Here is a 13,014-nt window from a genome sequence, read left to right on the forward strand (position 1 = left end):
CAGCTCTCTGAAACCTAGAGGGCAACCAGTGGGTCCGTCTCCTCTATACCACCCACCTGGTAGTGTGGTGGATGGGACTATCAGCTCTCTGTAACCTAGAGGGTAACCAGTGGGTCCGTCTCCTCTATACCACCCACCTGGTAGTGTGGTGGATGGGACTACCAGCTCTCTGAAACCTAGAGGGCAACCAGTGGGTCCGTCTCCTCTATACCACCCACCTGGTAGTGTGGTGGATGGGACTACCAGCTCTCTGAAACCTAGAGGGCAACCAGTGGGTCCGTCTCCTCTATACCATGGTTCTTGTAGGATGACAATGTCTGTATTTCTGATTTACATTTACATTTAAGTCATTTAGCAGACGCTCTTATCCAGAGCGACTTACAAATTGATTTCTTTGATGAAGTCCAGGTTCCTGCTCTTTAGGCCAAAGGCAGATGACCTCAGATCTTGTATATTCCAGGATGAGAACTCTCTCCTCCCTCCTCTCTCTCCCTCCCTTCTTCTTTTTCCCCTCCCACCTCCTCTCTCTCTCTCTCTCTCTCTCTCTCTCTCTCTCCCTCCTCTCTCCTGCTTTTGTCTCTCCCTCTTCTCTCACTCCTCTCTTCTGCTTTTGTCTCTCCCTCTTCTCTCACTCCTCTCTCCTGCTTTTGTCTCTCCCTCTTCTCTCACTCCTCTCTCCCTTTTCTCTCTCTTCTCTCACTCCTCTCTCCTGCTTTTGTCTCTCCCTCTTCTCTCACTCCTCTCTCCCTTTTCTCTCTCTTCTCTCACTCCTCTCTCCCTTTTCTCTCTCTTCTTCCCCTCCCATCTCTGCCTTCCCCCCTCCCCTTCACTCCTCTAGTTGCTGTACTAAAGGACATTACTGGTGAATACAACCTCCTTTTTCGAGATAGCATCCCCACACTATCCTTTGCTGCTCCAGCGCCAGTAATAACCCTAATCCTGTAGGTACCGCTGTGGGTACCGCTGTGGGTACCGCTGTGGGTACCGCTGTGGGTACCCTGTAGGTACCGCTGTGGGTACCGCTGTGGGTACCGCTGTAGGTACCGCTGTGGGTACCGCTGTGGGTACCGCTGTAGGTACCGCTGTGGGTACCGCTGTGGGTACCGCTGTGGGTACCGCTGTGGGTACCGCTGTGGGTACCGCCGTGGGTACCGCCGTGGGTACCGCCGTGGGTACCGCTGTAGGTACCCCTGTAGGTACCGCTGTGGGTACCGCTGTGGGTACCGCCGTGGGTACCGCCGTGGGTACCGCCGTGGGTACCGCTGTAGGTACCGCTGTGGGTACCGCTGTAGGTACCGCTGTGGGTACCGCTGTAGGTACCCCTGTAGGTACTGCCGTGGGTACCCCTGTGGGTACTGCCGTGGGTACTGCTGTGGGTACCCCTGTGGGTACTGCCGTGGGTACTGCTGTGGGTACCGCTGTTTGAGTTGATTTCCTGATATATGATTTATTTCTGATCTTCTCTCTCCCCAGGAGGGCGGAGCCGGCTGTATCATGCTGTGGGCGGAGAACCTGACCGTGAGCGTGCTCCGTGGTGGTCGCTGGGAACGACACGACCTCACCTCTCTGACCTTTGGAGAGGGCGTGACCCCTAGGCTCCAGGGCTCCCTCTGCAACCAATCACACTCCAGGTCAGGGGTTTAGTGCTGGAACCTTATTAGGAACCATGGGAACAGCAGCCTTGTTGAACTTGGAAAGGATTGGGATGAATTATGTTGTAGTCGATTTTCTTTTAATAAAATATTTTTCTTTCATCTCTGTCAGTCTGGTTCTAAACTATGAGAATATCCTGGGACACCGCTCCTTCAAACTAGTGTGAGTTGACTGGACACACACACACTGTTACAAACAAACAAACACATAAACTCTTTTGAACTCATTCTGTGCGTGTCTGTCTGGGTGTGTGTGTCTCCAGGTTTGCCATGTCCCAGCGCCACTACAAGGTGTCAGCTCGCCGCTGGTTCACGCTAGACGCCGTGGAGATAGAATACGACGGTCAGAAAGCAACGTTTAACGGGAGCCGTAACGTGTACGCACCGGCTGAGTACTCCTACCGCTGTCAGTCAGTCACTAACTTCAGATACCCCATCTTGGTACCGCGCACCTCCAAAGACCCTGCTAACCAGTGGAGGGTCTCATTCACTGACTTCCAGGTAGGGCCCGTGTTTCTGTGTATGCAGTGTGTCTGAAACCAGACCGTACAATACGAACAGACCGTTGAAACACTTTCTACTGTTGCTCTCTCTCTCTCCCCCCCCCTCTCTCCTCTCTCTCTCTCTCGCCCTCTATCTCTCTCTCTCTCCCCCTCTCTCTCTCTCTCTCCCCCTCTCTCCCCCCCCTCTATCGCTCTCTCTCCCCCTCTCTCCCCCCCCCTCTATCTCTCTCTCTCTCTCTCTAGATCCAGGGTTTCAACGTGGCAGGGGGAGAGTTCTCCTATGCCAGTGACTGTGCAGGGTTCTTCAGTCCTGGTATCTGGATGGGACTGCTGACCAGTCTACTGATGCTTCTGGTCCTGACCTACGGCCTCCATATGATCATGCAGCTACACACCATGGACCGCTTTGATGACCCCAAGGGACCTGCTATCTCCGTACCGCAGACTGACTAACACACACACACAGACGGACGGACATATACAGACAGACAGACAGACGTAGTCACAGACAGACAGACAGACGTAGTCACAGACAGACAGACAGACGTAGTCACAGACAGACAGACGTAGTCACAGACAGACAGACAGACGTAGTCACAGACAGACAGACGTAGTCACAGACAGACAGACAGACAGACGTAGTCACAGACAGACAGGCAGACAGACGTAGTCACACAGACAGACAGACGTAGTCACAGACAGACAGACGTAGTCACAGACAGACAGACAGACGCAGTCACAGACAGACAGACAGACGCAGTGACAGACAGACAGACAGACAGACGCAGTCACAGACAGACAGACAGACAGACGCAGTCACAGACAGACAGACAGACGGACGCAGTCACAGACAGACAGACAGACGGACGCAGTCACAGACAGACAGACAGACGGACGCAGTCACAGACAGACAGACAGACGGACGCAGTCACAGACAGACAGACAGACGGACGCAGTCACAGACAGACAGACAGACGGACGCAGTCACAGACAGACAGACAGACGGACGCAGTCACAGACAGACAGACAGACGGACGCAGTCACAGACAGACAGACAGACAGACGGACGCAGTCACAGACAGACAGACAGACAGACGGACGCAGTCACAGACAGACAGACAGACGGACGCAGTCACAGACAGACAGACAGACGGACGCAGTCACAGACAGACAGACAGACGGACGCAGTCACAGACAGACAGACAGACAGACGCAGTCACAGACAGACAGACAGACAGACGCAGTCACAGACAGACAGACAGACAGACGCAGTCACAGACAGACAGACAGACAGACGCAGTCACAGACAGACAGACAGACAGACGCAGTCACAGACAGACAGACAGACAGACAGACAGACGCAGTCACAGACAGACAGACAGACAGACAGACAGACGCAGTCACAGACAGACAGACAGACAGACGCAGTCACAGACAGACAGACAGACAGACGCAGTCACAGACAGACAGACAGACAGACGCAGTCACAGACAGACAGACAGACAGACGCAGTCACAGACAGACAGACAGACAGACGCAGTCACAGACAGACAGACAGACAGACGCAGTCACAGACAGACAGACGTAGTCACAGACAGACAGACGTAGTCACAGACAGACAGACGTAGTCACAGACAGACAGACGTAGTCACAGACAGACAGACGTAGTCACAGACAGACAGACGTAGTCACAGACAGACAGACAGACAGACGTAGTCACAGACAGACAGACAGACAGACGCAGTCACAGACAGACAGACGTAGTCACAGACAGACAGACGTAGTCACAGACAGACAGACGCAGTCACAGACAGACAGACAGACAGACGCAGTCACAGACAGACAGACAGACGCAGTCACAGACAGACAGACAGACGCAGTCACAGACAGACAGACAGACAGACGCAGTCACAGACAGACAGACGTAGTCACAGACAGACAGACGTAGTCACAGACAGACAGACGTAGTCACAGACAGACAGACGTAGTCACAGACAGACAGACAGACAGACGTAGTCACAGACAGACAGACAGACGTAGTCACAGACAGACAGACAGACAGACGTAGTCACAGACAGACAGACAGACGTAGTCACAGACAGACAGACAGACGGACGCAGTCACAGACAGACAGACAGACGGACGCAGTCACAGACAGACAGACAGACGGACGCAGTCACAGACAGACAGACGGACGCAGTCACAGACAGACAGACAGACGGACGAAGTCACAGACAGACAGACAGACGGACGCAGTCACAGACAGACAGACAGACGGACGCAGTCACAGACAGACAGACAGACGGACGCAGTCACAGACAGACAGACAGACGGACGCAGTCACAGACAGACAGACAGACGGACGCAGTCACAGACAGACAGACAGACGGACGCAGTCACAGACAGACAGACAGACGGACGCAGTCACAGACAGACAGACAGACAGACGGACGCAGTCACAGACAGACAGACAGACGGACGCAGTCACAGACAGACAGACAGACGCAGTCACAGACAGACAGACAGACAGACGCAGTCACAGACAGACAGACAGACAGACGCAGTCACAGACAGACAGACAGACAGACGCAGTCACAGACAGACAGACAGACAGACGCAGTCACAGACAGACAGACAGACAGACGCAGTCACAGACAGACAGACAGACAGACGCAGTCACAGACAGACAGACGCAGTCACAGACAGACAGACGCAGTCACAGACAGACAGACGTAGTCACAGACAGACAGACGTAGTCACAGACAGACAGACAGACAGACGTAGTCACAGACAGACAGACAGACAGACGTAGTCACAGACAGACACACTTGTAGTTATTTCCGTTACATTTTCCCTGTCATTCCTTTATTTACCAACAAGAATGCTCAGCAAACAGGAAGGACGAATCAGGAAAGAATGGATGGGGGAAGGGATGAATATTCATGGTAGAGAAGGGAGGAATCTGTTACTGAAGGGAGGGGAATAAGGGATGAATATTTATGGTAGAGAAGGGAGGAATCTGTTACTGAAGGGAGGGGAATAAGGGATGAATATTTATGGTAGAGAAGGGAGGGGAATAAGGGATGAATATTTATGGTAGAGAAGGGAGGAATCTGTTACTGAAGGGAGGGGAATAAGGGATGAATATTTATGGTAGAGAAGGGAGGGGAATAAGGGATGAATATTTATGGTAGAGAAGGGAGGAATCTGTTACTGAAGGGAGGGGAATAAGGGATGAATATTTATGGTAGAGAAGGGAGGAATCTGTTACTGAAGGGTGTCAGTCTGTCCATCATTCCGGTCTTTAGTCATTTTGGTGTGAAGGTTATTACATGCTGCTGTTTAGTGAGTACAGCCCATGTTGTAAACACTGACTGAAGTGGATCGATAAGCTTTCACCTGGATTCACCTGGTCAGTCTGTCATGGAAAGACCCGGTGTTCCTAATGTTTTGAACGCTCAGTGTATATATATATATATATATATTGTGTTTGACCTTGTGATTGTGTCTTTATCGTAGCCTAGGTTAGTAGCGTATAGGTTAACTAGGGCCACATCTGAAATGGCACCCTGTTCTGTATAGTGCCCTACTTTTGAACAGGGCCCATAGGGGAAGTGCACCATATAGGGAATAGGGTGCCATCTGAGACGTGGCCTAGGTTTCACTAAGGTTGTTTAATGTGTGCAGTATCACCAGGAGTTACTCCAGGAGTTACTCCAGGCTCCAACAAGGGCCTAAAAGGTTAAATGTTAATGTGAGAAAAGATTGAGGCGTGGAGACGAACCAGACGGGGGTCAGAGGTCAGAGGTTAGGGTTAGATGTTAATGTGAGAAAAGGTTGAGGCGTGGAGACGAACCAGACGGGGGTCAGAGGTTAGGGTTAGATGTTAATGTGAGAAAAGGTTGAGGCGTGGAGACGAACCAGACGGGGGTCAGAGGTCAGAGGTTAGGGTTAGATGTTAATGTGAGAAAAGGTTGAGGCGTGGAGACGAACCAGACGGGGGTCAGAGGTCAGAGGTTAGGGTTAGATGTTAATGTGAGAAAAGGTTGAGGCGTGGAGACGAACCAGACGGGGGTCAGAGGTCAGAGGTTAGGGTTAGATGTTAATGTGAGAAAAGGTTGAGGCGTGGAGACGAACCAGACGGGGGTCAGAGGTCAGAGGTCAGATGGCCTACCTTGTGTTTACTGATTTCAAGTTGTTCTGTGGCTTATATGAGTTGTTGTTAAAGGAAGGCTTGTCTGGTCTTCCTGGACAGAGTCATGATATCGTTGAAATATGGTTCATATATTCTACAATTAGTAGTGTCTCTCGTCCTGTGTGACTGTCATGCTGTGATTAACCCCAATAAAGCCTTGAATGAACAACGTCAATTAAGTCTCTGTGAACGTTAGTATGTGCGAGAAAGAATACAGGACACGTGTGTCTGTGAGAGAGAAATACTACTGTGTCTGTGAGAGAGAAATACTACTGTGTCTGTGAGAGAGAAATACTACTGTGTCTGTGAGAGAGAAATACTACTGTGTCTGTGAGAGAGAAATACTACTTGTGTCTGTGAGAGAGAAATACTACTGTGTCTGTGAGAGAGAAATACTACTTGTGTCTGTGAGAGAAATACTACTTGTGTCTGTGAGAGAGAAATACTACTGTGTCTGTGAGAGAGAAATACTACTGTGTCTGTGAGAGAGAAATACTACTGTGTCTGTGAGAGAGAAATACTACTGTGTCTGTGAGAGAGAAATACTACTTGTGTCTGTGAGAGAGAAATACTACTGTGTCTGTGAGAGAGAAATACTACTTGTGTCTGTGAGAGAAATACTACTTGTGTCTGTGAGAGAGAAATACTACTGTGTCTGTGAGAGAGAAATACTACTAGTGAGTAGCTACTAGTTGCTAAGAAATGCTTTGCCATTAATTGGAAGGTTGGTTATCCTCCCACAATGTCACAATAGATGACAGAAATGTCAAGTTATGTATCACTAGATGTGATGTATTACCAGATTAAGGGTATACTGGGCAACTTTCATACGGTCTGGATGCCTTATATGGAATAGTCAGAGGCGATTTTAGCATGTAAATCTTGGTGGGGCTAACTCCCCCCCAAAAAAATGTTTGATGCATGCCAGCAAAGCCACTACACAACACTAAACAATACATTAATTTCACTGTAACGGTGACAAAAACGGTGCCCAGAAATTGTTAGAGCCGACATAAAGCTGTCCCGGCAGCAGAGCTTTCCTTTCAGCACCATGGAGTGAATCCTTACCCCTGCTACACCTGGTTATCAGCGGAGCCTTGTCTGCCAGCGAAACAGTTCATTCAGCCTCATTTACTGTCTTTTAATAAACATAGCTGATATGGCTGACTTGCTTAAACACATGTGGTTTCTACTGATAATTGAGATGTACAAACTATGGCATAAGGGGATGACGAGCGGATAAGAGGCAATCCTTAATTTCGATTAAGACATTAATGAGTGAGTTAGGACGGACGTAGTCAATATACCTATTTGTTCAGTACTTTTGAAATGTACAGCGATAGAATTCAGAACATGGGCCGTTCTTACAGTGTTCTCCCTGTACACCAAGTCAGAACCGTTGGATAACTAAACGGGACATAAATTATAAGCAGACAATGAAAGCTCTTATATTCGATGATTGCATTTCTCTAAAACAGGCTATAGGCTAGATGTGCACCACCAAGTCAGAACAGTAGGCTAAGTTATGAGGGGGAAATGGACCAAATTATTAGGGTGAGGCACACGGGCTACTAACAGCTTAGCACACAACATACACTTAGTATTACTTTCTTAGCTACAGTATACATATCTCCCTGGCATAGTACATCATTTATGCAGCAGCATACAAGACATTATTGGACTCACCTTGTTGTGCTCACTTGAACAGGAAGGTGGCACGGCGGTCCTTGTGGGCAAACGTTGTCATCAAAGTCTGGCATTCTCTGGATTTATGCTGCTTTCAAGACAACTGGGAACTCTGGAAAAAAACAAAAAACAAGGTTGAAACATGACGTCAGTGATCTTCAGGTCAGAGCTCTAGAAAGAGGCCTGAGTTCCTGACTTGGAATTCCGAGTTGGATGACTGTTTTTCAGTTCCCAGTTGTCTTGAACTCACTGAAGTCTGAGATTTCCCAGATCAGAGTCTCCTGAACACGGCAGAAGTCATGTTGGATTGAGAGCATGGCCAATGTATTCAACCTTTTAGGATAATAATAGCCTCAACAAACCGTTATAGCTCCGTTAATGTTGGAGCAAGGATGTAAAAACAATATCTCAGCCTATATTGTTGAGCATTTGACAATATAGAAAACTCACTACAATGCAAAACCCAAACCCACCTCTTTTACTGAACTAATTTGCTCCAAATCAACAGCAGTGCTGTCCTCCTCGGTCCTGCGTTTTGCCTGGTGTTGAAATGACCAGCGATCTTTTTCCCTGTCCTGGAGCTGACGTAATAACTACGGCGCTCACAGGTGGTGTGTCAAAACAGTTTCCCCTTTCAAACAGGGAGCCTGTCCACACTGAATAAAATGTACTGGTAAATTAACAGAGATGTAAAACCTCTCATTCACTCCTGCTGTATTCAACATGTTATGTCCCATGGTGTTGCGTGTGAATGTTTATCCTTTAAGTTTGGAAATGAGACCCTTAAACCCAGACTTGGACCACACACCCACTCCACTGAAGAGCAGGCTAGTGAACGCTTTGCAGCGCTTGCAGTTAGCCACTGATTCCTTCCAAACCACTCATTGTTTTTCGATTTCAACTTGTTGTGTAATGTTTGTCCAATGGCTGATGACCACTGATGTTTAATCTATAATTTATTTTCATATGACAAGGATTGAAAAGGATTTGCCAGTAGATTATCGACTTGATTCATGATGACTGCTTGTCTAGTTTGCTAGCTAAGATTTGTAAAGTATGATGTTGACATGATCCAATCAAAGCTACGGTAGATATAATGTGATTTGACATCATTTTATCTGTGGCCAATGACCTTGAGCCTTCTTGGATGGGCACTTGTAATATAACTCTATGGCGGCACCAAAGTGGCTTGAATTTTCAAGCTCTCCCCGTAGACTTTGTGGCGAGGCATATCCGAAGGGCATGGGCATAGATTAGATGAACAGAAGCAGAAATTGGCTAATGAGCTAGAAAAGAGTCAAAACCTAAATCAAGAATTAGAGAGAAAGACCTTGAGGAATAAACCAAATTAAACAACTCAAGATTACGCTTCAACAGTATCAGAATACGTGTGGAGGAGTATATGCCACTGCAACTCCTCCGCCTTTCGCCAAATGCTGGAAGGTGAAACAGGTCGCAACTGATGGGCCACCATTATACCCCTCTCTTAAAGAGGAGAAAGAACTATATGGGTTGCGAGAGGCAGGGTACAGGCACATTACGAGCCCGGACATAATGGTCCCGGACTGGGTAGTTGATCAGCATGATCCAGGTAATCATAGAGAGGTGCGACCAGTACGAACACACGCCACCCCAGTTGCATATTATCCGGGACAAATAGTACCAGGGGAGGACAACCCTATTCCAGATGACGCGCAGCCCCAAGTACGGATACAAATGCACCTTCACCATCAGCCACTGAGCGTGAGCCAAATACGTAGTATGATGAAAGAGGCACCGGATTCAGTAAGGGAGGGACAGGGATTTATCCGTTTCTTGAGGAGACGGGGTAGAATTTGTGTTCCATGCTGGTGACTACGATCATATTGTACGCTCGCTGTTGCCACGTTGCCAACACTCGCCCAGGGATATCGATCGTCGGCTTGGTCCTCAGGACGAGAAGCGTGTGACCCAGCGACAGCAAATGACGAAATTGAGGGATTCTTAACTACAGTTGAGAATGTTTTGTTTCGACCAGATGCGAGTAAAATTAGTAACTGTACTCGGGGTGCGAAAGAAGGAATAGGGGATTATGTGGATCGGATGGATGATGCGTTGCGTACTAACCTGACAATGGGGACAGATATGATCCAAATGCAGGAATTTGTACGTCAGCTTTGATGACAGGTTTGAAGGTTTGGATCAGCATTCTCACTGGGATGATGAATCTAACACAGCTGTACGAGTGGTTAATACTCCACAGCTGTACGAGTGGTTAATGCTGCCATAGTGAAAGTCACTAACAGTGGTTTCAATGGCCCAAGTAAGACAAGGGAAAATCAACAGAGTCCTGTTTTAGGTGTGGTGCTGTTGGTCATTGGAAAGGGGAGTGTAGGGTGTTTAATGGAACCTGCTGCCTTTGGAGGAAATGCCGCTATACAAGCGTTTGTCTTTGTCAAAAGAGCAGCAACAAACCCTCTTGAAGGCAGCGGGACAGGAACACTTTACATAGCAGTGCCTCCGTTCGATCAATAGTGGTTCATAGAGATGACGGTTTGTGAAAGGAGACGTAGGAGGTCACGTCTCACAACTTTCCAATAGATACAGGCGCTCAAATATCACTGATTCCTTACGATGAACAATTGGCTAAATTTGCGACAAGAAAAAGTGTCACATTCAGTGGGGTAACAGGGGCACAATCTAAGGCGATTCAATTACCTACAGTATTGAACATTGGACCAGTAACAATACCAGGATAATTTTACATGGCTACGGGAATAGAACCAATTATGGGGTTGGATAATCTTTGCGAGATGCCGGGAGAATGGATTTTAAAAGGTAACAAATTAAAATTGGCAGTAAGAACGGCGAAAGCCGAACATTTTTACAATTTTTGTTCATGAAAAGGAAGGACATTGTAGCGCAGTGGTTACGCAAAATCATTGGGGAAGAGAGAATGAACTGGAGTAAATTCTTAGACTCGGTGGCAAGAGGAATGCCACCGTGCCTTAGGGCGCTACAGGCGACAGAAATGGTGGTGCATAACACGGCTTCCATTACAAAGCGTTTGTTCCACACGCAGTAGCGACCATAGTTAACAGCACGAAAGCACAACATGTTACTAATGCAAGATGGACGAAATGGGAGTTAACATTAAATGAGGAGAATCTACAAGTTCATAAGATTGGTGCTTTGAATCCTGCGACGGTAATGCCGTTGCCTGGGGAGGGTGAATCACATGTAACCCAGATCAGATTACTCCAAAGCCTGATTTGCAAGAGACAGCATTGGAATCGGGACAAGTATTGTATACAGATGGCTCTAGTTACATGACCATAGAAGGGAAGAGAGTAACGGGGTATTCTGTGTGTGATGACAGGGGAATAGGGAAGGCTGGCCCACTGTCCGCATCGGTGTCAGCCCAGGGGGCGGAGTTACATGCATTGGCCCGAGGCCCGTAGGTTGTCGGAAGGGGAGAATGTAACAATATACACTGATTCTCCATATTGTCATGACGTTGCCCTCTTTGGGTACAGCGAGCACCATCCCCCTCTCTCTGTCTCCTACACTCAGGCTGCTGCGACCTCAGGTCGTAGATTCCTGGAGGAGATTATCTACTCATGGCCACAGTATAGAGAGAGAGTGAGTTTTCATAGAGAGAACAAAGGTATTTCTTCCACCTCACAGAACTTGAGATCCGAACAACATTTATGTTCTGGAGAAGGTATAAAAGATCGGTGAAGAATCCAGCTACGAACTGGTCCGTTTGGTACAATTTTGTGAAACTCATGGGAGACAAGACGGCCACATTACCATAACGTTGTTTATACAATAGCCTCAGATATGAGGCTTACATCTAATTGTTGTGTAAGATGAATGAGTGAGGATGATACTGTTTGTGAAATTGTGTAATGTGATTTTGGACTGTTTAATGAAGGAAACTCCAATTCCCTTTTGGAGTTTAACTAAATCAGAGGACCGCCCATGAGCACAGTTATGGTCGGGCATCCTGGGACAGGCCCTTTTCTGCTCTTCTGAATAAAACCCCCACCCGGGTTTATCACCAGACCAGCTTACCTCGATAGCGAGAGGGCCAAGGTTTGAGAGGAGACCATAAACCTAAGGTTTGAGTAGATGGCTGAATCTTTTAACCATACCACGTTATGACCCAGCTGCAGGGTGGTGCACCTCTAGGGGCAGGACGGGGTGATCCAGCTGCAGGGTGGTGCACCTCTAGGGGCAGGACGGGGTGATCCAGCTGCAGGGTGGTGCACCCCTAGAGGCAGGACGGGGTGACCCAGCTGCAGGTGGTGCACCCCTAGAGGCAGGACGGGGTGACCCAGCTGCAGGGTGGTGCACCTCTAGGGGCAGGACGGGGTGATCCAGCTGCAGGGTGGTGCACCCCTAGAGGCAGGACGGTATGACCCAGCTGCAGGGTGGTGCACCTCTAGGGGCAGGACGGGGTGATCCAGCTACAGGGGGGTGCACCTCTAGGGGCAGGACGGAGTGACCCAGCTGCAGGGTGGTGCACCCCTAGAGGCAGGACGGGGTGATCCAGCTGCAGGGTGGTGTCCAATCATGATGGGCGCTGGTGTTCAAATGAGGGTTGCCAGGTGTTGTAATGAGGGTTGCCAGGTGTGGTAATGAGGGTTGCCAGGTGTGGTAATGAGGGTTGCCAGGTGTGGTAATGAGGGTTGCCAGGTGTGGTAATAAGGGTTGCCAAGTGTGGTAATAAGGGTTGCCAGGTGTGGTAATGAGGGTCGCCAGGTAGAGTAATGAGGATTGTCAGGTGTTGTAATGAGGGTTGCCAGGTGTTGTAATCCGGGTTACCAGGTGTAGTAATGAGGGTCGCCAGGTGTGGTAATGAGGGTTGCCAGGTGTGGTAATGAGGGTTGCCAGGTAGAGTAATGAGGGTTGCCAGGTGTTGTAATGAGGGTCGCCAGGTAGAGTAATGAGGATCGTCAGGTGTGGTAATGAGGGTTGCCAGGTGTTGTAATGA

The 13,014-nt window shown here is 48.6% G+C and overlaps 1 protein-coding gene across 1 annotated transcript in view; it reads left to right on the forward strand.

Annotated features, from left to right (window-relative positions):
* Window positions 1-2,659, forward strand: part of LOC120037701 (V-type proton ATPase subunit S1-like) — a 33,639-nt gene extending 30,980 nt beyond the window's left edge. Inside the window, exons 7-10 of the mRNA XM_038983692.1 lie at window positions 1,474-1,631; window positions 1,765-1,815; window positions 1,916-2,153; window positions 2,399-2,659. Of these exons, the coding sequence (XP_038839620.1) occupies window positions 1,474-1,631; window positions 1,765-1,815; window positions 1,916-2,153; window positions 2,399-2,608 (657 nt within the window). The 3' untranslated portion in view covers window positions 2,609-2,659. The remainder of the gene's footprint in view (window positions 1-1,473; window positions 1,632-1,764; window positions 1,816-1,915; window positions 2,154-2,398) is intronic.
* Window positions 2,660-13,014: the final 10,355 nt, after the last annotated feature.

The sequence above is a fragment of the Salvelinus namaycush genome, unplaced genomic scaffold, assembly GCF_016432855.1.
Source record: "Salvelinus namaycush isolate Seneca unplaced genomic scaffold, SaNama_1.0 Scaffold182, whole genome shotgun sequence".
NCBI lineage: Eukaryota > Metazoa > Chordata > Actinopteri > Salmoniformes > Salmonidae > Salvelinus > Salvelinus namaycush.